At 38.1% G+C, this 27455-nt stretch overlaps 1 protein-coding gene across 1 annotated transcript; it reads right to left on the reverse strand.

Annotated features, from left to right (window-relative positions):
• Positions 1-6220: 6220 nt before the first annotated feature.
• CAPZA2 (capping actin protein of muscle Z-line subunit alpha 2) lies at positions 6221-24825 on the reverse strand. Its single transcript, XM_030014980.2, is given in 10 exon segments — positions 6221-9863; positions 10791-10853; positions 13453-13524; positions 17038-17116; positions 19940-20019; positions 21171-21377; positions 21883-21946; positions 22658-22709; positions 24701-24767; positions 24769-24825. Coding segments are annotated over 10 exon segments (867 nt in total). The 5' UTR covers positions 24811-24825; the 3' UTR covers positions 6221-9722.
• Between the last annotated feature and the right edge of the window lie 2630 nt (positions 24826-27455).

Here is a 27455-nt window from a genome sequence, read left to right on the forward strand (position 1 = left end):
CATTTTTGTATTTCTGCCTCCTTCTGATTGTGAAGAACACAGAAGAGTAAGGCGATGGAGTCCTGTCTGGTCTGAGAAGATTCTCTTCCTTCTCACGCCTGCTAGTGTTGGTAAGCCCAAAGTAAAATTACTTTACCCGTCATAAGCTAGCTTATATCCCACTTATCTCTTATCATACAGCTCTGAATTTACTGCCCAGCCGAGCAAAACTGGACAGCCTTAGCCGAGGCTGTTGTACACGCAGGGGCGAGGTGAGTGCCTGCAGCCCCAGAAGACACCGTGCATTTCCCACATACCCCACCGGCTTGTTGAGAACAACGTGTGTTTGTACTCAAGCGCCAGTTGATACCTGCGCTCCCGTTATTCAGTACATATCCCCGGCCCCATTTACTACCTATTATTGAAATCCTGCTATAGATACAGTATTATTCATTCCCTGATGGCTTCTTTCATGACACTTGCCACTACAGTACCAAGGACTTCACATGAACTTCTTCCATAATCTCTTTTGCAGACAGAAAGCTGTGATGGAGAAGGAATAACACTAAATATAGTCACTAATACGGGATCTTGTGCATTGCTGAATACTCATGACATCATACTTGCTGAACTCCAGCCTGACATCAGTTTGAAACAGCAAGCGCTTCTGCAAATCTGGGCTTCTCTGGGCTTGCACGCCCCAAGGTGAGACACATGAGCAGACCCATAGCAAAGGAGGATTTTAAGGAGCATTAAATAGAAACAAAACTCTCCTAAATCCCAGCAGCTGCTGCTGTGTGGGGAAAGGGGTGGTGGCTGTGCAGCTGTAGGCTGAGCAGAGTGCTGCGGCGGCTGGGAGGAGGCACCAAGGTCAGGGCAGCAGGCTCAGCCCTGGCACCAAACCGCTCTGCAATGGCTCTGAATACATAAACGGAACATAGTAGTACTTACACCGGAGCTTTATACAGGTACAGACTTGTGAGACGTCAGTATCTCTCTAAAGCTCTTTCTCTCAGACTCGTTCTCTTTGCCGAACGCGATCACACAAGGGCGGCTTGCGCTGCCCTCCCTGCCGCGATAGGCGCGACAGAGGTGACTTGCCCAGCATCAGGGGTGCTCTGCGCGCCCGCGAGAGTTCAGTTCCTTCCCTTCTCAATATACCCTGCCCTTTCCACACGCTGTCCCTTAGAAACAGGACTTGTTTTATTCCTGCCTCTGCTATTTAGCCATTTTCAGAAAGGAAGGGAAGACTTTCTTCTGCTTACCTCATTGTTTTTACTAGAGATATTTGGGTATTTTTCTTGCCTTCCCAGCCCCCAGAAAATTAGCTGTTAGGCCTTCTCCATCCTGAGATATAGACTGTTCCCAAAGCCTTTATCTTTTCTATTTTGCACTTCTATCTTCTGTGCTCAGGACACTTTAAATCCTTAGGAACCCCCCTCCTACAGGCTAGCCCGTCTGCTCTGGCTAATTAGTTTTAATGGCGTACCTTCCCCTCTGCTGCTCCAGCAGGAATTCTTCTGTCCCATCTGGGTTCCAGACAAACACACATCTGATGAATCCTCATTTACATTTGACTCCAGCATCAGCTCACTTCACTTTCTGTTTAGAGACAATCAGCGCAGCTAAAGAAGCCAGTTTGTCTTCATCCTGCTGACTGAATCAGTTGCTCTGCGCGGCAGCAGGGAAGAAGGACAAGATGAAAACCCTCGTGGGTAAGCAGGGAGCTTCACCTATACACTTCCATTTGTTCCCCTCCGCATTTCCTAGCCTTGCTGGCAGGCACAAATAGCCATACTGAAGGGTTTTTTCCTTACGATTTCATCAAGACTACGAGAGGTTCTGAGCAAAGGACACAGTAACGGTTGCTGCTCCCATGTTTTCGTCTTCTATGGTGATCTCCACCACCAAAGATGGCCACGTGACTGTAGCAAACCCATCATCATCTGCAGTGAAAATCCACTGTTATCTATAACCTTGGAACCCCTTTCACTGGGTCCATTACTTTGTTGGTAACTTTGATTTTTCCTAGAACAATAATGCTTGATTGTGGGATTGCCAAGGTTGCATCTGCTACCACCCTGTTTCTCAACCTTGTCATCACCTGTGTTTTGACACCGGGCACTGGGTTACCACACTGCGTCAGCAGCTACAATTTGGGTAGCCACTTTACTTGTCTGGAAGGATATTATCAGGAGGGTGAAGTATCAGGTAGCTGGGTTTATTCTTTGGGAAATTACGTACTGGCACTCTCTACCTTCTTCATTTACATTCAGGTAGAGTAACTCTGGTCACACCAACTGCTGGTAGGACTGCAAGGCCCACAGCATCCAGCTGAAAGAGCTAAGAAGAGGCAGACAATTTGTTAAATGGAAGATGATGGCTCACTAAGTTTAGTAATGAACTGGGACAGGACACATACTCATTACTGACTTTAACAGGTTCTTTTGCACCCAGAGAATCAGCTGTGTAGCAGCGTCTGCCTTTGCCTTGCAGCAAAGCCCTGGCACAGGAGCAGCACTTCAGTTCCTCATGAGCATATGGCATTTACTTTCTTAGCAGCATCTCTCAGGTCTAGTCTTCTGCAGTTGAGCTGGCTCCTGGCATCTGTGACAGCTAAAGGACTCTTCATACTCACAACATACCTACAGGAACTTTAAATAGGCTCTTGAATAAGACAGGTATTTCTGATACTCTGTGAGAAGTTCTGGCTAGCTTGGTGGGAGATACTACCTATCCCCACACACAGAACTGTTGGGACACATGGAAAATGCTTGCATGGACGTTACACCAGCTTCCATCCAGTCTTCACCGGTGCACGGCAGGAGAGGTCAGATGCGCTTCAGTGCTTCTGAAAAGAGTACCAAGTTCTCCTCCCGGACCCCTAGCTTAGGCTGCCTTGTCAACTCTGACTGATGATTGATTCCTTTTCCTTCACAGAAAAAAGGTAGGAAAAAAAAAGCATATTATGTCCTCCCTAGCAGAAGAGAGGGTGGCGCATTTCACCTCCTCAGTTTTGACTGACACCAATGCCTACAAGGTGCTGCTGAACAAACTGCCTGCTGTTGGCAGAAATATCCCAGATAACAAGGATCCAGCTCATCACCCTGGATGAGTCCACAGCAGCCCTTGACCCTTCATTCCAGGATGCTCTTAGCTCAGAATCCATTTGCTGGCTGGTCCACATCATTAGGATACAGAAAAGTCTCATTTTTGTACACTCCCAGTGCCTCCTTTGTCAGTAGAGAAGGATAACATCAGGCACGCATACCTATCAGTGGTTGGTTGGGGTTTTTTTCCCCTCCTTAATTTAGCATGGGCTTTAAAATTATAACAGAAATCTAATTACTGATGAAGACAATACTAGAGAATATTATAGCATTCAAGGCAAGATTCTAGCAAAAGGAAATCCAAGTACTCTGTTGATATCAAGATAGCCTGCAATATCACACGGACCGAAACAAACAATATGCAGAGAAAAACAAGCTTCTCAAAATGAACAGAAACCAAAAAGCAGGATGTAGAGAAATGACTTGGAGGATCAGATTTCATGTAGAAATTAGAGTTGCTGGATTTAGTCTTTAGCCTAAAAGCTACACAGTCTGGAGACACTCTTCAAATACATAAAACGTGTTGCAAAGAAAATGGGAACAAGCTGTTCTGTATGCCCACAGCTAAGATAAAAAGAGGTTAAGATCCAGCAAGGAAGATTTAACTTTTCCTAGTATCTACCTTAATACTACTAATACCAAAGCCCTAAAAGAACTTGGAGAGGAAGGATAATCTTTATCATTAACAATTTCTTTCGGAGCAGACAAGTCTCTGTCCTGCCACGTACAGGCGAGATGCAGCTGATCCTGCCACACTGTCAAATAAAAAGGAAGATGAGCTTTTGATTTCCATTCAAGGATTTCAAGATTTCTAACACCACTATTGTTCAGAAATCTTCCAGTCGAGTATCTGAACTTTGGAGTCTTTAACCACCACTGGTTTTTGGCCAATCATGTTTTGCTACCTCATGTTCCTATTTTTACAGTGAAGTGAAAGACTTGCAAAGCTTACCCGTTTTACAGCACCTGAAAGCCGGTTTAACAATGCAGCGTCACATAAAAGGAAAGGAAGCAAGCAAGATTCTTCTTCCTGCTACTTAGTTTAAAACTGCTAGTGGCTCTTGAAAGCTCAGATTTCTACTCTAGTTGCTTGTGCAGCTATTAACCTTAAGTGTCACAGCAAAAAAAAAATCTGTTCACCTTTTGAATATTGATTTATTTTGTAATTAACTTACTCCTTTTCCAAACCTCTTCCCCTAATTACCAAATTATGTGGAAGTTATTACTGCACAGTTAGACCAACAGACAGGAGAAAGAGGTGCTAGGTCACCATACCAATGGCAGGTTATTAACAAAAGGGCCACAGAGGCATTTGGTGCAGCACCCTCAGGAGTTTTCACCGGGTTAAGACAGACTGCTGGGACGGGAAGAACAGCTCCAGCAATACTGGAAGCACGCCGTTGCCGTTTGCCAGGCACAGGTTCAGGAACAGCACGTGTACCCAGACAGGCGGGCGGCAGAGGCTGTAGCTCACAGGCAGCGCGTACCGAAGACTTCTGTTGTGAGCGCTCTGCCAGCCTCCAGCAGATCTACGCTCCTGGAACGTGACTTTAACTTAACCGACCCCTTCCTCAGGGCTGCAGACGAACAGGACGCTTGGTGGAGTCGAAACACATGGCACCTTTCTTCTTTAAGGAAAATCATAACCGGTCACATTCTCGTACCTCTTATAATCTGACTGACACATCCTGCGTTATAACTGGATGTACTGCCTTACCTGGGAAAAGGCAGCGTGACGGCATCCCAAACCCCAGGGCTGGTATCTGGGCCCCTTGCTGCATGATTGGCCCTTCTGGCACCTTCACAGCACAGCAAGAATTTGAGCATTTCTACCTTTGGGCACCTAACTTTTAGTACCCGGCTTCTGCAACAGATGCCCAGTTTGAGACAATACATACCACCATCCAGTACCCAAGAAAGCCAGCACGCTGGGCAGGGAGGCAGCTCAAGCAGGAGGAAGGAAAACATTTTAAAGCCACTGCAGCCCAAGAGAGAGAAAGGTAAGTAGTTCTTCCTGCACTCAAGAGCTTCTGGCTGTGATTTTTCAGTTAGGTTCATGAACACTTTATTTGCAAAAGAAGAGGTTGCCTGGTTTTCTTTCAGCCAATAATAAGAACATTTGCTCTAGGAAGACTGAGTCCCCTCTTTACCTCATGGGACTAAAACTCTCTTCTCTACATGTGAGGAAAGCAGCCTAGGTTCCAGATGTACCACAGGAGGTAACTTTTGCCTTAGCAGGCTGTTGCACCATAATTGGCAAACCCCCGAGGACATTTTTACTTGCTAAGAAAGAGATTGTGAGCTTGTTTTTGTGAACCCTTCCTCACAACGCTGCTTGTCTTGCATTCGTAGTGTTGTGCCAAAGCTGTAGCTCAGCCTTCTCCATTCTCACTCCTAAGTAATTTCTGAAATAACCTTGAAGGGTAACTCAAACTTTGAATTGCACACTGGGAAACTACTTATTAAAGGAAGTACTCTCAATTCTTTCACTGATGCCTACAGTAGCTGTACTCAGTATACACTTGACATTGAAAGATATTAAGCACATTTAAATACAAAACTGAGTATTTACTACAAGTCATTATTAGCATGTGGTGGTGTCCCCCCAAACCAATCAACCAAATACTACTTTAGCGGGCACGTTTACAACCCTGTCAGCTGGAAGTTGTTTCAGATCTGAAATTATTTCAAACTACAGCTAGCCAGGCAAAAGTCCCTACATGCTCCTCTTGACTTATGAGGAATAAACCTAACAGACTTGCCCCTGCACAACTATTGATTTGCAAAGAAAAGAGTCTAAAACATGTTTACAGAATATATCCTTTAAGGCAACGATTACTGCTCTTATTCTCTCTTGTGATGAGCACATGGATAATATCATGCTGAGCAATACCTGTTACAGGTAAGCCATAGTAGCAGAGGAAAATCTTGCCAATAAGCAAACCTACCAAGTATTAAGCATTCATTTTCATTAAGCATTTCAGATAGAAGGAATAAAGTACATATTCACAGTTCCTTTCCTTTAGCTGTGGAAAAAAACTGATTTTGTTTAAATCTGATGCAAATTTTTCCCTTTCAAAAAAAAAAAAGTTCAGAGTTGACACTGTCACACAAAAATTGACACTTCAAGGTTATGAACAAACTAATTTTAATCTAAACCTAGTTTACAGTTGCATCAGAGGAAGAACAGTTTCAGTCTTTCCAGTAAACGAATGCGACAGAAGCTATGCCCATGTCAGCAAGTAATTCAGTACGATAGGGGTGAATCCATAGCATCAAACAGTTGGTGTTCCAACATCTATACCTACAGTATGTACAGTGTGGAAATCTGAAGGCCAGGTTTAGTCTGATCCTCCAGACAACCTCAACGCATCGGTGGTTTCAAGCTGCCTGAAGGGAACCACTGCTGTGGACTCCCATCACCATTAGGAGCTGGAGGGCATCTGCTGCACACCCAGCACAAACCCCAGTTCCCAGGTCAGAGTTCTCCAAAAGAAAGTGAACTCAAGAGCACCAGAACCTCTTTGTCAGCCAAACCAGCATGTGGCAAGTGGGGATGAGAGAGGGATTTACTCCCAAGCTGCACAGACTGCATCACTGCCATAGACGCAGCTAGAGTCATCCCCCTAAAGATAACACATCTATTAGGCTGTTCAGTCTCACACAAAACTTTTAACCCTGGGCTGAATGATCATTTACTAATGAACTGCATTGCAGTGTTCCCAACTGAACCAGCCTGCAGAATTGTTATCAGCATGTAGAGCATAAGCAGCAGTAGTAATGTAAGCAAAACTGCAACGATTTTGAACTTTCATTCTACCTGCAGTATGAATTTTAAGGCAGACTTACAAAAAAGGGGCTGCTCAGGAGAACCTGGAAGCAGAATTGCCACTCCTGTTGCAGATGTTCAGAAAGAACAATTCCTTACTTGCAGAAGTTAAAAATTCCTTCGTATAAAGGGGCACTAAGATGCATAAGATGTAACACACTTCATAAATGCAAGCATTTTACAACTCCATATTACAAGCCATAATGTCTAGTACATCAACATTCCACAATACAAAGCTTGTCTTTATATTTAAAAATAGAATATAAACAAATAGTAATTCACATTAAGACAATTGCCACAGCAAAATTTCTCTGAGAAAGTGCTTTACCTACACAAAATACCCTAAAGCCTACCAAGCAAGCTCTAAAGTTCTCCAATTTAAAAGGGGTAGAAACAAAAACATGCAAGTGACATCCAAAATTTTGAGAGAAATCAAGAACTCCAAATGTGCCATGTGCCTCAGCTGACACTCAGGTCGGCTTCATCTAGGGAGTCATTACCTCTAAATATGATACAGCATACCACTTTGAAAAAGTAACAGTATAGTTGATTTACTTATAAATTGCTTTATTGAAGCTATAACTTAATAAATTTGATGTTCAAGGTGTAAAATTCTCACAGACTAAAAAATTAACACAACAGGAAAAAATATAAGTAATACAAATCTACTTATGTCACCCCACTGGTAGACTTGAACCTGTAGGATGCTATTCTTTGAAGATAAGGAATTAAGACTATCACAGGACTGAATAAACAGAGAGGGAAAACACAGTAATAGACTACTTCACAGTAAAATACCTCTTTATTAGGAATATATTTAAAACTAGCTTTTTATTTCAGGTAAGAAAAATAGCATTCTGACTTTTAGCCAGTGCTGATTCCGGTCATATGCAATACTCTAACAGCTAGAAAAGTTATTTGCACTGTTGTTGCCCATTAACAGTTCTCCTAACTGTCCAGTCACTGCCTTTTATTTTTAGCTTGTTCTTAAATATGTTGAAGAAATTTTTCAAACAAGGTTTGTATTGAGATCTTAGTTAAGACTGACAGACTGACTTGACAGTGACTCAGCATCTGTTATTAGCTCACATACAGCTTTTATAAGCCACCTTTTAAAGAACAACATGGTTCAACAGCTGATCTACAAAGACAATTAAGAGGGCAATTCTCCAGGAAGACTGTGGTAGAACAAATCCCACTCTTCTACTATACAGTTTAGTACTGTAAAGTAGCAGCAATTTCAAGAACTTCATTTAATTCTATACCCCTTTATAAGAGAGCACTGAAGAACAGAATATAGGGGTATTGCTACTACAATTGAAACAGTAAACTACTTTGTGTGTACATTTTTATACTCAGTACGAGTCTAGACTCTTTCTCTTGCTATGCTGTAACTTAAGAGTTTAAGGTAATTAATTGGATCATGCTGTAAACAAAGATATAAAACCTTTGTATAAGCTTTACTGGTTTAGGAGTGCGCATAAAAACCTGCCTTCTATAAAAAAAAGCTGTTTAATTTTCCATCATAAGCATATAATTAGGTGCATATTTTAAAACAGGTTTTCATCGAATTAAAAAATGAAATTATGCATTTCACAGAAGTGTTATACAGCATTTGTAATGAAGTCTGAGTTTTTAGATACCTAATGTCCATTTTCAATACGAGATATATCAGACAGGGAAAGTATGCTTCAGACAAATGTATTATTTTTGGTCTTGTAATTTCTTCCATCCTCTGTAGCCAATATGAAGCTAAAAGATACCTGTTTTAAGTAGACTTCCATATGTAGATGTTTCTTAAATGCAGATGGAAACAAGGGATGATGACACTACAACAATCTCCAAATAGAGTGAGAACAGCCAATAGGCCACAAGTTTGTGGCTGTTTTAAGCAGTATTTAAAAAATATACAGAAACACCAAAAATAGGCTATATCAGGAAGCAATCTGATACTCAAATAAATAGAAAATTTGCATTTTAATGTCACATTGAATTTTAGTACATTTCAATCCAAGAAAAAAATAAACTGACAGACATAGTAATGAGTACAGGATTATATATATTACAATATGCCTTGTTATAATACATTTGTGGCTTTATGATAAAAAAACCTCAAGGGCAGGTGGAGTTTGAGCTCATTTAAGTAATTGTCAGGAACAAAGCATTAAATGCATTTCTGGAATAAGTACTTTTATTTAATTTCAAAATCTTAAAACAGCATTAGACCTTGGCCTTTTCTTTTAGAAAAAAAAATTTAGTTACCACAGAGCTAGCTAAATAAGTGTTCTAAAAGGTTTAAACGATATAGAAAATGCTTTTCCCAATTTTACATACAATGAAAGGATAGATGATTTCAAAAACAGCACCTATGGCTAACTCCATGTTGACCTTGACCTAGAAATGCATGTTACTGATCTCCACAAGGAATCCAGCAAATTTTGGAAGTTGTCCATTTGACATGACAGCAAGAGAAAGGGTTATCATATGCAAAAATATTTTTCAAAACTGTTCTTAACATGTAATTGAAAACTAAAGGCATGGTCTCTTCATTATAAAAAAATAAAGGTACAACAGAAACTCTAAAGGAAGATATTCAGCTACACTGAAGTTGCAACCCTCTGAAAAGAAAGAAAAAGGAAAAAAGTCAATTAGCTAAGCTTTGTGCTCTAACCAAACTACTTACAGTGATTTTCAATGGCAAAAGCCCATGCTGACTGGGTGATTTGACAGTTCCAAATACTTTTTGTAATAATTTTTATTTGTATACAAGGACACTAAAATGATCCAGTCATGCAACGTTCACTTTAAGCATTCTGCATCTCTTTTCCAATCTTATAGCTAAGGATCTTGTTCCAGTCAATCTTGGTGCGGGTTACTGGCAATTGTCGACGTAAGGCCTTGAAAGTAGTGTCCGACATAGTCTGATAATTCTCACTGATAGCAGTCTGTTAAACACAAAGTCACAAAAAACAAAGACACATGAAGAACAGAACTAGGATGTTATATAAAAAGTTAAATGATTGAGTAGTCTATTACCTCTTGAACAGGCTTAATAAAAATAATGCTAAATTAAAATAATATTTTATGAAGGAAAGCTGTTAGATCTAGATTGAAACTATGTGAAGAAAATTAGTGAGACAGATGCAATAAACCTGGCCGTAGCCTAGGTGTTTCAGCAAACCACAGTGTGGTTAATCAGCAGCATGAATAAAGTGCTGATCAGAGTTAGCTTGTACATCGTTAATTTCAGACACCAAAGTCTTCCACTGTTTTTTTTCTGTGGGGATGGTAGAGTCAGTCCACAACATCGTATGAACTTGAATATAAAGCATGATACATACTTAGTAAATTTATATTAAAGAGCGCTTTTTTTTAAAAACTGACAGAACATGGTGTCTGAAATTTACCTTATATTCAAGACCTAAATGAACGTGAATACAATTCTGCAGAGGATATCTAGAACAGTTATAGTTTTCTAACTTTAAAATGACTAATTGAAATGGATAATGCTTATAGTCATATTTAGCAAAGCTGTCTAACAGAGTAGCGTCTGAACAGAATCTGCAAAAAAATTCCACTTAAGGAATGCGCTAATACTAAAGGAGATCAGAATTGCTGATATTCAATCACTCTAGGGACTTTTCTGCTTTCAAAAAAATGACTTCTAATGTAACAGTAAGTCAGTGAGTGCAATCACCAGAAGGTACAGAAAGGGAGGATACAGTTAATAGCAGCATGTAATCTATTTATATTTGTATGGAACTGCATTATCTTAATATCAAAAGCGTGCTAATTATAGAATACTAGCTTTGGCTAAATATATGGTAATGTTATACATGTGAGTAAGGATATAGCATTTGTTTCCAACATACCTGATACTCATTTTCTGCAGCCTCTACGATTTTTATAAATTCCTTTGCTGTCTGGGCTTCATTCTAGAAAAAAAAGCATTTGAATTAGGTCTGCTGTACAGCATGATTCTAAGACCAGTTGGATTATGTTTTTTCCTACAGTTATGAGCAATGTCAAGTAGACTCCATGAGAACACATGACCATTTAGTGGCTCAACCAAAACCGAACAAAACATTCAAACACATTCCAGAACACATACACCACATTATTTTTTTAATATAAAAATAATATAACAATAAAAACAGTCGAACTGCAAAAGCATTAACATTAAGATTACCATGGAGCTCATTAAAATATTTGGATTTAAAGTTCCATGGTATTATAAAAAGACATATGGAACAGAACAGCATTTGGAAACATGACAATGCACACATACAGGTCTCTAAAAACATGAAAAGTATGGATATTAACATTATTAATGTTAAATTTCCAGTACAAATTCAGGAAAACTTAAAGAACACCAGCTAACCCAGAAGTATGCAGAATACAACCAAAAAACCCAAACAAATTTGTTCACCTCTAAACATTCTGAATCTGGAGACTAAGCTGAGGCAAACACTAGACTGGTCTTCCAAAAACATCCCCAAGTACATTTTGCAGAAGTGAGGGTGCAACACACCACAACTTCCAAATTTCATCATGACTGATAAACAGTTTATTGGCTTTGGGCCTCATCCTTAAAGTATGCAAGTGTGCATTTGTTTTAAAAATAAAAAACGACCCATCAGTCAATCTGGAGACATATTAGCTGAAATGCTTGAAAGAAGTGTCAAGAACGAAGTGAGGGTTCATGAATTTTGAAACTTCCAACCTGGTGTTGGAAACACTCCTAAGGGTACTTTTGCAGAAGTTGTTGAAAGTTAGGAGCGTTCTTGCCTCACGTGATCCCTCATTCCTACAAAGGCAAAGACTGGGAGAAAGCTATGGCAGTTTCAACTACCACTGGTTCAAAGTTTCAGTGAAACTGCATCTAGCAGCTGTGAAAGCACTCCTGGACACCACAGAAAGAGATGAAGGAGGAGGTAGAGACCAAGTAGAACAAATGAAAGGGTTTTGACTTTTCAGTGAACTGAGGCAATGATTTCAAAGGCTCTGCTAATGAAAGGAAGAATTCAGGGGTATGAGGTCTTATCTGGCTCAGGGAGAAATTAGGGATAAGCAAGTAACCTTCACCAAAATTATTCATAGCTCTAGCAACAAGAGAACTCTTCAGTCATTTATTTCAGTAGTGCCCATTGATGGTACAAAACTGCTTCTCTGCCAAACAACAAAAAAAGATGAGTCATTGGGGCTCCTTTTAATCTACCTAACCATTTCTTCTGTGTGAAATGAGAACTTGTACAGCCTCTGCCCTCTATGAAGCTCAAAGCCAAGGCTAAAAATTGGTAATCAGCAGCATACTTGCTTTTGTTCTAGCAGGAGGTAGGAAAGTTATGTAAAAGATGCTTTTCTACTCATTGGTCTTCCACCGCTTTACTAAATTGTACAACAGGATTAAGTTTCTTCCCAACAGAAAGTGAAGCAAAAGCTATTGAAAGGAGAACTTCTTCCAAATAATCTTCCATGAAGCAACTCTTAGTTGAATGAAAGATTAAGCAGATCCCTTTGCTTAGGGGGTCAAAAGTAATTTTATATCTACAGCTCCAGAAGCGTTATCAGTTGGCACCACACTCTCCCATTCTTTATGGTGCTATTGCAAATGAAAAGCCAACAAGCCTTGCTTTATATTAACAAACAATGTTCTTTATTGAGGAATTGAGCTTTTGAGCCAAATTGGTCACTACTAGTCATTATCATTAAAATACTTCTACTGTTCACTGTTACAATTTCCCTTTGCCAGTTTAACCTCACTGGCTTAAGTTTTATTAAAGAACACTCCAATGGAAAATCTTACTGTTTATAAACACAATCTCCAGTAGGCAAGAGGAGCATTACTTAAAAAGTAGTAGTTGTTCACGTTGCAACATTACCAACCATTAAAGGATACATCTGGTACTATTTCCAAACAATTTTTATTCCTACTGTCTGCTCCTCATTGCTATAAAGATCCACTTGGAAAGAAGTTGAAAAAAACGATGCTTTAAATATAAAGTGTGTTACACTTCTCAAGCTGAAGCATCTCTGAAAGGGCTTTTTGTACAGAAAAGCAAGAGGCTGACAGCACCAGTTACAGACAGGGAGGAAATGAAGGAAGAATACCCACTACTGCTTCCCAACTGGTAGCATTTGTTTACTATTTTTAGCATACTGGTCTTCTCCCAGTGAGCAAAGGAGACCATCTCCTAGAGGTTGTACTACTTAAGCGGGTTATTATAACTCAAACCTCCTTCATATTCAAAAATTAATTCTATAGGTCACTCTACAGATCAAAGTTTAAATACTACATAAGTGCAGTAAGACTGACAGCAAGCTAATTAAATCAAAGTTAATTTATCTTATATAAGCCACAGTTAGGTAAAAGTAGTAAATACTACAAAGTATTTATAAATTAGAACATTAATTCCCATTCATGCAGAAGAGCAAACTAGCCTCCAAATTTCTGAGCTTTTTTTAAGCTTGCTTCTCTTTTTAAATTAAAAAGTCACTTCAATATACACACTAAGGTCTTTAAAGTTCACTTACAGACACTGTTAGAGAATCTTGTATGTCTTTATGGCTCACCAGCTGAACATTACCATCTTCATAATAGTGAACCTACAGAAAATTAAACAAAGAACATCACATTAAATGTTACAGGCCAATGACACACAGGAAAATCAAAGTATTGTAGTATTTACCAGAAGAACAAACCCATACAAATCAAAAAAACACACATAAAATGTTACAGAACCACAAAAACAAATAGGAAAACCAAAATGTTGTAGAATTTAAATATTTTTGAGGGGGAATAGTAAAGATGCTATTCTGGAAACATTTTTGTGTTGATGTGCCTTAAGTAGTATTTCATGCAAAGAAGTTTAGGTTTTGATTAACATCATGAAGACGACAACATACTATTTATGTGACCTTACTAGAAACTCGGGAAATGGTGAAGATATATTTAAAATGAGAATAGTTTTGGCAAGGCTTCAGGATACTGTGAAGTTGTTTTTCTGCTTTACCCCAAATGTTTTCTAGGGACAGCACAACATTAAGCTTCCCTTTCTAGATCTGCCTGTTTTTGATATTTTCCTCTATTAGATATGGCTCATAAGAAAAGCTGGTATTTATCTAGACAAAGGAGCTCTTTGAGTCAAAGTTTGCCAAGGTTAGATAGCAAAGCAGAATGAAATCTATTTACTCTTGAAATGCAGCTTCCTTGATTATTTTACAGGAGGAGGAGACCAGTAAAACTCTACTCAAGCTAACTTTAGTACTTTTAAATTCAGTTGGGAAGGATCTGAAAACATTCAGTTTCTAATGCAACTGTTGGAAAACTTAAAAAATAGGAAGCATATATAAAGTTACACGTAATCATTCATAATAACTGATACAGAAGAGTTATGCAGCTCATTGACATTTAAACAGGTATCTTTAAAGGTTTTTTACAATTTTGATAAAGTCAACGTAGCTGATGTTACAAGGAATTGAAACATTTGTGCCTCTACCCTATTAGGCAAGATAACATTTAAATTTAGAGATGAATGCACAATACTATATTTCATATACATTATGATCACATGTGCAAGAGACCCTCAATTTTATAAACAACAATAGAGAAAACATGACACAGAGTAAGACAGCTATAATACCTAAGCAAAAGAAAGGTTTCCTATATGAGAGAAAAAACATTATTTTCTGTGATTCATCTTACATTATTATTTTGATTATTGTCAAATACTTGTTTTTCAACAAAAGGTATCATCCTAACCATAAAATAAGCTTCTTTTCAAATCAAATATTACTGGGTGAAACTTCTGCCAGCCTTTTTCAATCCAGTTCCTAAAAGATGAGAAGTGCTTACTCAGTGCAAAATTCTGAGACCTCCCAATGAAACAGCAGAACCTAGAGAAGTATAAACCTCCCACTTCTCCATCACAATCCACTGCAGAGGGCCCAAACCTCCCCTGTGCTGAGGCTGACATCAGCACCAACGTCTTATCTGTCTCACATTCTTGGCAAACACTCACGCCTAAAAACTTAACAGGGATGAAGAGTCAAATCTAATTCTGAGATGTGTTATATCTTAAACAAAATATGAAAAGTAACTGTTCTGTACTATACCTCACTGCTGACATCCTTCTAGAATGCTAGGTCTGGGTTCAGAAGACTACAAGAAGGATGATGTTTATGAACAGAACCTCTTGGAAAGGTTAACTAAGGAGGGATGAGAATAACAAATTATCTAAGAGATAAAATTAGTAACCAGTACACTTATCAGTTGTTTTCCATGCACAGTTGGAGCATGTCAAGCACCACAGGGACTTAGTTTTAGTAAAAGGCTCTGCTGTTGCAGTTTTCCCCTTATATACAATTAAAAGAAAATTAAACAATGGAAGGGATTAAGACAGTTGAAAATCTCCTATATTAGAATTTATTAATAGAATTTAAAAAAAAAAAAAAAAAAAGAAGAAATTGTGCAAGTGACCTTAAAAATACTTAAGACACCTGAAGATAGCAGGTGATGCTGGTATCTCCCCCAACTTATTCATAAAAGGTCTTATCAGAAACAGGGCAATGGCTGTATTGCTGTCAAAGATTCTGCAAATAACACTGAAATTTCAGTACTCTGAAATTTCATTAATATAGTGAGATCTCATTCTAGAAGATTATTTTGCTTCTTAAAAATATTAAAGCACTTTTTTTTGTTTGTTTGGAGAGGCAAAGGGGAAGCACTCCCACATACATTGAAGAAATTGCACACAATTTCTAAAAATTTGAAACCGAGTTCAAAAGTCCTTAGTGAAACAAGTAGTTCCTATACAAGCAAAAAAGTAAAACTTTTCATCACTCCCCAGAACACAGACTTTAATGGATGTAAATAATGACTTGATTAATTATGTGAAATAGTAATAAAAGACAAAATCAGCTGGTGCCCAAATTGAGATGCCAATTAAAACCTGACTAAATTACCTGTTCAGGCTACTTTCTAGGCTACTGGGCTAACCTTTCCCAGAATTAGGTAGACACCTGCCTGCTTGTTCTGGAAAATCTCTTAAGACATTTAACCAAAAGTGCATGCTGCAGAGAAAATGCCTGTTTTGCTGCAAGCTGGATTTAAGTGACAGTTTACTTAGATTCTCCCAAAGTCTTGAGAAGCCTAGAAGTTACTTAGGGTGCTTACCATGACTGTCTTGATCTGACAACATAATAATGGCTGTCCACATTTTGACTATCATTCCAGTTGTTGTAGAATTTGCCCCAGAATGGGAAATCAGATTCAGGCCCTCTGCTTGGGTGGATCTGAACACAGCTACCACATCCTAACATAACATCCTAGCTTCAGGCTATGGATAATAAAACATTCCATTGCATCTTCCTTCTGAAGTCAAGTCACTGAGCAGCAAGGAAATGCAAAACTCACGGGGGCACAAAAAAAGCAGGAAAAGGGAACTTGACTCCATGTCTTATAAAAAGATGATAAAATACTACAGACTGCACTAAGACTCTCGTCCCCGATTCCAGAATTATTTTAGTAAACTCCTGCAAAATATGTGTCCACATTCCAGGGAACCAATCCAGGAAGTCAAGTCCCCCCTGCCTACCACATGACAGTCAGACTTCCTTTGGTCTCAAGATATATGCATTCCTGCTTGGACAGTATCTGCTTTGTGAATGCCCTAAAGCCAACAGGAAGGGCAAATTCCGAATGAAGGAGACCTGGATTCAAAAATTTCAGATGGTGGAATGACTGAAATCAAAGGTTCCCACCTTCCTGAACAATAGGGTGGGTAACATGAAAAAAACCCCTGCTATTATCAGTCAAAAAGAAAGTAAAGCTCTCACAAAGGGCCTACACTCAGGAAAGGCTTGTGCCACTGCAAATGCAAGAACAGGAAACCAAAGAGGTATATGCTGGGCTGAGGTGAATACATTATATTAAACACATATTTTGTGTTTGTAAGTATTAGATAAATACACAACTAAGTCACTAACAACTGAATGGGCATCTCTGCTTTGCTTATTGGGTCCCTAAATTCTCTTAGAACATTTAATACACTGGCCTGAGTCTCCCTTGATAATAACTGGGGACTTCACTGATCAGGACACAGTCTGAAATAAGCATACCTGAATTTTCAAGATGCCAGCCACTTGAGTGGTTGAAGGGGTGATTGTAAACTTCCATTCTGACCTCCAACGGCCATTCCTTTAAAAAATAAAACAGAAATCAGATGTCACCCCACTAGTTAAGAAAAAAACCCAACATACAACTGATAGTCAAAGGAAAATAGAGAATGAAATATGCTGTCCAACTACACATGCACAAAATCTTTCCCTAAAGATTCAGCCCCATAATCAGTTGAGAAAAGAACAGTTTCCCAAAATATTTAACTTCAGTGTTGAATGTGGACCAAGGAGATTTATTACTAAGGACCTTTTAACAATAGGACTTAAATTCTGAAAATACCTAAAACCTCCAATGTTCTTTCTCTCCGTTATTATTAATTAGGCTTCTATAATCATTTGTTTCTGGGACCTGGATGACTTGCTGGATCAGCCAAAGCCACACTTCACATCAGGCTATGAAAAACTTGAATGGAAGGAACATTAAAGTAGCAAGACTTTCCACTATGCTGAATATAACTAGGCCTTTCAGCTCTTCTAGCATTTCTGTTCCAGGACAATTATTTCCTTCCAGTTTCCTTCCACAAATTCAATATCCTTGCCAAATTGCTTAAAGGGAGTTTCAAACATCTGGAAAACAGTATGGGGAGATTGTAGTTTCACCTGATTTCTTTCCTGTAGACTAGACATTTTCTTATTTAGTTATAAGGTTAGTGGATTAGAAGGTTAGTACATTAGAGCTATATTAAGAATGGACTATGGCTGTCTCTCGATTCCTCCTTTGCACTTAAAGAAGGAAAGAAAGTTGATACTATGAGTGCCAGTCCTACTGATGTTAGGTGTAGATTCCAGTGCATTCAACAAGGGGAGAGAAAGAGATAAATACTTTAAGATTAACAGCTACTAATGGATCTATATTGACACATCTAAGACACTAACAGTGTTAACTCTATAAAGCCATTGGTTATTATTTCAGACAACATCCAAATTATAGATTATCACTGAAAATTCAGACTAAGGCAATTCAGAAGCTTGTTGGCATCTCTAAGAAAACTGATAAGGTCACCCAACTCAGCGACACTAATATTACTGGTAGCCTTATAGACTGACCCATTAGTTATAAGAAAGCTTATGTGCTGAACTACATTTTAGGTACATTATTAGTTTTTAGATGCACAGGATTCAATGACTAGCTAACAGATTTGTTTGCTTCTTAGTCACTTTGTGGTCCTTGAAGTTAAGATGAACACAACGCTTCCACTCTGGGATATCTTTTTTGTCCTTAAGATGCTATTCCAATAAAAAGAGTTCAAGTTCAGAAGGATCCTTCTGTAGGAAATGCTCTAAGTTAAAAACAACATATCATTACTTTATTTACCTCTCCTGACTTAAGATGTTTTGTAAGAGATTAACTGTCTTTCCTTTTCTTTCACGCTCTTTAATAAACCATCTATCCTACTACGTTGATAGTATTTCAGAAATTCATAGAACATTTTTCTTTGGCATGTATTGGTTTTCTATCATCCAACAAACTTGCTTTCAATGGTAGGCTGCCAGCATTCCAAATGCCTAAAAAGGTGAGACACCTTAAGAATAAGTACTGGCTGTGGCTTGGGCTGGATATCGAGACATACAGCTGGATAACTGAGGAGCCTGGTTAACTTTTAATCCACTCCTCCATCCCCAAATCCCCCAAACCAATATGCATTTATTAAAACTTGCTAAGAATAAAATTAGAGTCTGATTGTCCCCCTGTAAAACTCTTAGAAACATGGTCAATATTTACCCATAGATGTCCGACCATAGATTTATTAAAGAAAACTTTCAAGAAAGATTTTCTGCATCTATAAAAGGTTGTTGCATATCTGTTTCTCTTCTTTAAAGACTATAATATTAAAGTAACTACTTGGAATACAAAAGTCATTCATACTTCTGAACTAAAAGGAGAATCAGTATTATTTTAAGTTATTTTTAATATTGATGTAAAACATTCAGACTTAACTAGTCAAGTTTAAGTCAGTAGGAGAAATTATTTATTAACTGTGCAAATTCAAAAATTTACGGAACAGTATGATGCGCAAATCATGTAAATGATACACATGCTGAAATTACTATGCATATGTAATATTCACATTCAGCATTAGAAAACAAAGACTTCTGCACTTCCATTCATTACCCGTGGGATTACTAAATATAATTTCAAGCAGATGCAAAATAGCAAGTAAAATAATAATGAAATATATGTGGTTGGTTGGAGAAATGTATTAGCTATCTTTAGAAGATACTTCCTTAAACCAGTTCCGATACTGTGATATTTATCTCGACTCTGGCTAGTTTCCTGCAAGGAGCTATCCAAAATTCACTCCAGACTGTGGAAAACATCTTTCAACCAAGTACAGAAAAAAATCAAGATGCAGTTTGTAAGAGTTCCTTTCATCCAAGATCACCTTTATCTATTTCACCCCAAAATTAATGATGCAAGTCCTACTGTAAATTAATCTTTAGTCACCTTCTTTCTCCTAGACATGCAAACTAGAAGGAGCTGTTTTTATTCTGTCAGTCACAAAGGAAGCAACACAAGCAGAAGCAACTATATTAGGGAACACAGGCATGGGTATTGGTGCCAGTGTGATAAACTGGTAGAGTCATAAGGAATCTTACAAGGTTCCCAAAGTTCTGCAAAGGAGATGCAGACGTGCAGTCTGTCATTTTACTTACCACAAAGGAAGAGATTTCTATATAGTTTTGGCAGAAAAACTTGGGGTGGGGTGGGGCAGAGGGAGAAAAAAGTCATATGCAAGATGTGCATGCACCTCCTTCTCTGAACTAAGGATTATCAGTGTAATGGCACTAGTGCAGATAGTTTGCTGTATTTTACTGTATTTGTAACCATACAGAAACTTACCAAAAATTTTTTGCTTGGAACTGATGGCTCTCTATGCATGCAATAATGGTCTGCTGTCCATCAATTGTTTTACCATATACCTTAATTAAAAATGAAAAACAAAAAACAAAAAACAACACAAAACAAAAAAAACCCCAGAGTTAAAGTTTTAGTATCTGTCTTGCTCAAGCTGCTTAGAGATGTCTAGTTCTATTATCATTACGTAAACTGTAAAATTTAATTTTATAACCACTATGGTTCTTACATAATATTCAGTACATGAAACATTGAAGTGTATATTACAATGCAGAAAAAATTAAGATCAGAAAATCTGAAGGTCAAGCATCTTAACTGAAATTTTATATACTGCGAATTAATTTTTCTGCAACTATAGGAATTTTAAGCCTGTAGCAGTGACTACTGTGACAATATATATTAACAGCTGGATTTCAGATACCAGTTATTCTACAACTAAGATGATTTAACCCTTTACAGACTAGTGAAAAGGTGATTAAAAAGGTGGGTTTGCTCCTCTGTTCTGCTTTATACCCTAAAATCAAATACTAGTAAAAATGATCTCAATGAACATGCAACGTTCAACTTGTTAACTCAGCAACTGATTTTTTTTTTTTTTCCTAGTTAATTTTTCCATCAGGTTAATACAAAGCACAGGACAGCTATCATTAGATCAGTTTGCTGCACTTTAAATAGTCATAGGGCTCCTAACAGCAAATGAATGCTATTTTAGTCCAGACTGAGAGGTTTTACTTTAAGAAACCATCAGAACCCACTGATTCTGGTGGTAAGAATACAGCACTTTGATATATAGAAGATGTGATGGAGAGAAAACAGTTTGCTTTACTGACAGTTTTGTCAGTAAACCAAGCCAAGACAGACACTTGTATCTTATGGATTTTTTTTTTTTTTTTTTAAAGTAACCACCCAGGTAGCCAGGATCAACGGGCTCAACCTGTAGTAGTCTACAGAAGGTCTTAATGCCTTAAGAAATTGAAATAAAAATTCTTGAACTGAGAGGCAGGTCTTCACTATGACCTGCAGTAATCACATACTAGTAGTCCAATAGCTGAAATATTAAACTTCTGAAGCTTTCCCTCATTTCCCTGTATGAACCCTTGACAGGACTAAGTGCTTTACAGTTGAAACTGCCTATCTTCCTGGTTTACAAATAGTTACAATTTTTTTTTAGATTTCTATCTATAGTGGTACAGCAGTTATATAATTTAGTACTTACTGTGCAGACACCATTTGGGTAGTGTTCTTTCACATATGCTTTCATTGCTGTTTCAACTGAATTTCTCCAGGATTCTATGGCATTTTCAACTTCGTGGGGTCTAGGATCAGTAGCCTCCTTTCTTAAGTGATCAAATTTAAAAGAAATCTTGTTCTTGGGATCCAAAAATTTTCCATTTCCCAAATCACCATGTTCTGTTATCAAAACCTGTATTATAAAATTTTAGTTAATAACATTTGCTATTGAATAAAGAGAAAAAAACCCCATGCCAAATCTAATTATATCCTACATTTAACTGGAGCTTACTTATATCCAAAGACTCACATTTTAAACAAAATATGCATATAGCAAAAGATGACGAGGCTAACATGACACACTGACTCAGAAAAAAAGTCCTGAATCTTACCCTCTTACTGCAACAAACAATGAAATATAGAAATTCATGTCTTCTAGTACTAAAGATGGAGTAAATTTTTTCTACAGTTCCAAATCAGGTCTGACTGAATTCAGGCCAACACCACAGACCAAAATTTCAAGCTCTCTGGATGCCATAAATTATTAACTTATAGAACTGGTACTATTGGAGGGCCATAATCTCTGTATTTTGGCAGGGAAGATGCATTTCATTTCATTTTCTTGCCAAGATATGTTCCAATACCAGAACATGTTTAACAGTTTAAGGAACATTGCAAGTATTTCATTGTATTCATACCTGTTCATCATAACCGTCAATTTTTACTGGAGTAAACTGGTCCAAGTTGTACTGTGCAAATGCACTACAAAAGAAAAAAAACACCAAAAGCCTGCATCAAGCACAATCTTCTTCCTTAGTAGCTGTAAGATATTTAAATAGTAGCTAATAATCTGGACAATGATGCATCAAAAAATGGTATAAATGCTTCATTATCTAGCAGGCCCAAATTCTTGGAATCACCTTGGTTCATTCACTGCTCACATTACAGATTCCAACCACCATTACACAATGATTTATATTCAAAAGTAACCTGATATCGACAAACACATATGCTCTACAGTAACCCATAGAAACTGGAGGAACAGATAAAATTTAAATTCCACAGGGATCCAACCTACTAAGCCAGACATCTCCATTCTTACATATGAAACTAATTTTGGCATAAAATACAGCAGGTGTAATGTTTCAATAAAAAAGTAGGGTCTAAGGAAACTGTGTCTTACAGATGTTCAGTGCCTGTAACATCTACCAAGAAACAGAAACAAAATCCAAAAAGGTGGAGACTAGTTCTAAGATCCAGGTCACCCATTTCCAAACCAGTTGCTCTAATCATTAGGATACAATACAGATCTTTCCTCTGCCAAGTATTTAATCTTGATCAAAGATGCACAGCACACATAATAGGGTTTTACTTGCCAAGCACACATCTTTTTAAACGAATCACTGACAGTGAAAGTCTTACTGAAAAACATCTTGCTTTTATGCAACTGAGTGTGTGGCATCTGGTACTTACTGGGCTGCTCCTTCCCTGAGAAGATTGTCATTATTAAGCAGCAACCGAACATCTGAAAGGAGATATTTACAACACAAATGTACGGTTAACTCAGAAACTTGTGTCAGTCACATAACAAATGTCCACAGACTGTACAAAACAAAAAACCCAAACCACCCCATACCCATACAGATCACTAGGTAGGAACTTTATTGCTTTGTCTTTCATAATTTTGACTGAACAAAATGAGAAGAATAGTACAGAAATTGATTCCTTTCAACACAATCTGGTAAGCAGATATAAGCCCTATTCTCCAGGCTCTGTGACAGCTCAAGGAATCCGTCAAACTAGTTTTTAGAGAAGTTCTGAATGAGAACAGCAAAGGATTCAAATGAGTTCACTTTTAAGGTGTAAACTACCAAATCCGTCACACTGTATTGATGGTAGTGGTTACTGTATTTTGACAACACTAATATGGTAGGTGTTGTACTTTTTTTTTTTTTAAGCCTTACCATTTCTGCTGTTGTTCCTTAATGACACTTAGTAGTCAGAGCACAATATATCACAATACCATTTCTTCTATCATCATACAAGAAACATATGAATACAGAATAAAGTCAATACTCTTCTCAGAATTACTTCATATTTACTATGCAGTAAATTGTTACTTATGAACTTGACTTACCGGCTCATTATTTACTAGGCACTATTTTAATAACAATTCAATGCACTGATCATTAACTAACTGATCATTAGTCTCGCTATAACATTTTAAACTCTTCTAAAGATTCCCAAGGTATCATGCAAGTGAAAAAAAAAATATCCGGAATATACATGAAGTTTCTTTTTTTTTTTTTAAAAAAACAAAGCAACAACAACAAAAAACCCAAACCCAAACCAACGAAACACCCCAAATGAAAAAAAAACAACCCCACAAACTCAACTGCCTCCATGCCAAACCAAACAGACAAAATCACAATTTACAGATTTGGAATTTAAAGCTTTCTCTCTCTTTTTGTAAGAAAGTCAGTCTGAATCTCATTGAACACTGGTCACACATTTATGATCAAATGTTTTGTTGTGTTTTCAAACATATACCACATTATTGAGCAACTAGTTGCAACTATGAACTAGCTTAAGAAGGTTTGTAGCAGTACTCCTATAAGAAATTGTATTAACCTTCAGGGAGCTGGGTTAATGAGCTGCTCACCAACAGCTCATTTCACAAATGCAGTACAAGCTAAGTTTAAATAATAATCAGCTAGTTACAGTTTAACTGAAGAACAAGGTACTTCTAAAAACATTACATTCTTTAACAAATTTAAGCTCTCTCGAGCCTGACACTGACTAAAAGTTTAGTGTACTAAACTTACTTCTTTACTTAAATAGCAGAGATACTTGTAAGGAACAGCTACAAAACATATGCCCTCTTATATGATATGTATGGCCACACATCTTGATGCAAGACAAACACAACAATTTTTAAATAAAACTAACATCTTAGGTAAAGTTCAGGCAACAATTGTTGAGAGAGGCTAATTCCAAGTTTCCTTTCAGTTTACCAATACACTCAGTACAATGAAGTGTGCCCAGAATTTAATGGTTGAAAATGTTTGGGGAAGATTAATCTTTCCACAACTGACATTAAGAAGTAGTCCTTCGTATATTCAAGGTTAATTATTTGTAATGCTATTCCTTTTAATATCATTTTAATTTCAGCTAGTTTAATTTCTGTTGAAAAATGTGTCTATCAAAGACTAAAAAAAAAAAAAGTACATGCGTCTTCTAAATGAAAACCCGAGCAACTGTTAATTCATGACTGATTAAAAACTGAAGAAAGCAAGCTCATTCTCACGTCACAATGAAAAGTGGTACTTCGCCCTTTTGCATTTAAACTCCAAGCTGTCTTGTGACTGCAAAGCTCATTATGCCAAGCTATATAACCAGATCTTACAGCAAGTGAGCTGCTAAAATATAGACTACATGAAATTCAGGAGAGTAATCAGCAATACAATTTTGGATATAGATGCCTTAAACGAAAGGACAGAGCAGACAGATACTCACCATTGAACACCTCATTGAATTCCCCAGGAGGAGCATGAATTATGAATTTTGCCGCTATACGCACCTTTAAATACAAAAACAATTATGTGGTTGTATATACTTGTATTCATTCCTATTCAAACCAATGATGCATTGTATAGCTTTAATACCCAGACATGAATGGTATAACTCCGACTGTATCATACATTTGTTCACATTATTTAAACTACTCTGTTAGAAACACAGATTATAAAGTTTCACCTCTTCAGACAGAATAGAGGAGATTATATGTGATGGAAGCAGACAGATAAATTGAGTCTCTCGTGTTTTGTATAACTGGCAAAAAGAAAAAGATTAATATAACAAATAAGATCATATCTATTTCTACTTTCAGTCCCTGGATGCCTGGGAATCAACATACATTCCAAGAGAGCCAGCTTCTCCTCTAATTTTACTATATGTCTGTGCTAGTTTTGGCTGGGATAGAGTTAATTTCCTTCATAGTAGCTACTACGGGGCTCTGTTTTGGATTTGCACTGAAAACAGTGTTAATAATGCGGAGATGTTTTAGTTACTTCTGAGCAGTGCTTACACAGTCAAGGCTTTTTCTGCTTCTCATGCCACCCCACCAGCGAGGAGGCTGGGGGGGGGGGGCACAAGAACTTGGGAGGGGACACAGCCGGGACAGCTGACCCCAACTGACCCAAGTGATATCCCAGACCATATGACGTCATGCTCAGTACATAAAGCTGGGGGAAAAAGAAGGAAGGGGGGACATTCGGAGCAATGGCGTTTGTCTTCCCAAGTCACCGTTATGCGTGATGGAGCCCTGCTGTCCTGGAGATGGCTGAACACCTGCCTGCCCATGGGAAGTGGGGAATGGATTCGTTCTCTTGCTTTGCTTGCATGAGTGGCTTTTGCTGTACTTATTAAACTGCCTTTATCTCAGCCCACGAGTTTTCTTACTTTTACCCTTCTGATTCTCTCTCCCATCCCACTGTAAGGGAAGTGAGTGAGTGGCCACATGGTGCTTAGTTGCCGGCTGGGGTTAAACCACAACAACATCCTATGGTTCTAAACTTTCCAAAAGGCCCACACCTAGACAGTAATCAATAGATTACATAAGCTTAAAAACACTTGCGTAGACATGTAAAGCATGTAATTTCACCTGCATCTACCTGTAAGGCCTCTTAGAACCACAGTATCAGCAGATAGTTTAAAAAAAAAAAACACCTTAAGAACTTCTTTAATGCAAGTCCTTAAGCAATTGCCTTCAGCCACAACTTCTTGCAGACAAAACACAGCATAAGCCAGTACTTCCACTAAAAGTACGTGCACCTGCCCTGGCTTTCTTCCTCCTTCTGCTTGCACAAGCACTTGTACAACTGCACAGTGAGCAAAATTAGAGAGGTTATTTTTCTTTTTTTTTACAGACCGGTTCCCTGAACTGGCTCACCACACAGCTGCAGACACATGTGCTTGCAAAAGGAGCATAGAAATGCTTCTTTTGATATGAAGCAACCTTAAAACTTTTCAACTATTACCTTACTTGCAGAATGTCACTCAGCAGACTTGCTTTCATTCATTCTTCTTTCCCCCTTAAACTGTTAAGGGCACCCATTATAAAAATAAATAAATAAATGTTGGTTTCCCAACTTAACAAAAGTTCCTATCCTTCACACTTTACAGTTACCTAAGTTCAGGAGATGTTCAAAGCTCTCTTGCATCCTTGATAGGATGTCGCTATTCAAATACAGGATACTGCCTGAACCATGGTTTCCATTTCTAACAACTTCAGTTATGTTTCTGTGGAATAAAGACCTGGGAGATTCAGGATCTGCACTCTGGGCTTCCCGTTTGAGAAGCACATACTCCATTAACAAATACCTAAAAATAACCAAAGAATGCTTTACATTTACACATTTATAAGTATTTGAAACTACAAAAGAACTGTCTGAGCATGCTACAGCTCTTGAACTGACTTGTAAATAGCTTTTACAGTCCAGGGTAGCAATACAGCCAGTGCTCCGGCCCTTGGTTCTTGACAGGGCCCAAGTTTCAGACAATGGTCTCCAGGAGAGGTGGTTCAAGCTTAGAGTGCCCTGAGAGAATGCTCAGCTGCCTTGCTAGCAGTGTTCAAACCTCAGTGACATCCTCACTAACAGTCAGCAGACTGCCACTCAGAGCTGGCTAATGAAAATGGAAAGGCTGTCCATTCCCAACTTTCTAAACTGAATCTACATTTTGGATTGCAGACAGCCTCTATCTGCTGCCTCAAATACCTAAATCAGAACTCCTCTTCCCTTGTAAATTTAAGTTTGCATTATACCAAGATAAATGCCATGGCGTTTATTCTTCTCAAAAGAGACAGAGAGGCAAGAGCATCTTCTATCGCAGCTTATTAAAGCACTTGCCCAGATAAGAAGAAAGCATGACTTGGATGTCTCCTTTGACCCAAAGGAATGTAAACTCATCTGTATTAACTAGACTACCCCAACCACCAGTCTGCACACTTTTCCCGAGTGAGGACATACTCCATACCTCTCCTGCTTAAGTCAGGGCACTCAGTACACAGTGAACAGAGCTCAATGCTCAATCCACAGAACTCTAAAGGATGTGAAATATAGCTAACCTACAGCACTATTAAAGCACTCATGAAGGAGAAGGGCAAGACAGGCTCCAAGGCTCTATTACCAGGACATTTTATCAAATGACCAATTACCAGAGTCTGGGATCAGACTGGAATTTACACCTCACATTTAAAAGCAGGTATGTA

This window comes from Aquila chrysaetos, chromosome 5, assembly GCF_900496995.4.
Source record: "Aquila chrysaetos chrysaetos chromosome 5, bAquChr1.4, whole genome shotgun sequence".
Classification (NCBI taxonomy): Eukaryota; Metazoa; Chordata; class Aves; order Accipitriformes; family Accipitridae; genus Aquila; species Aquila chrysaetos.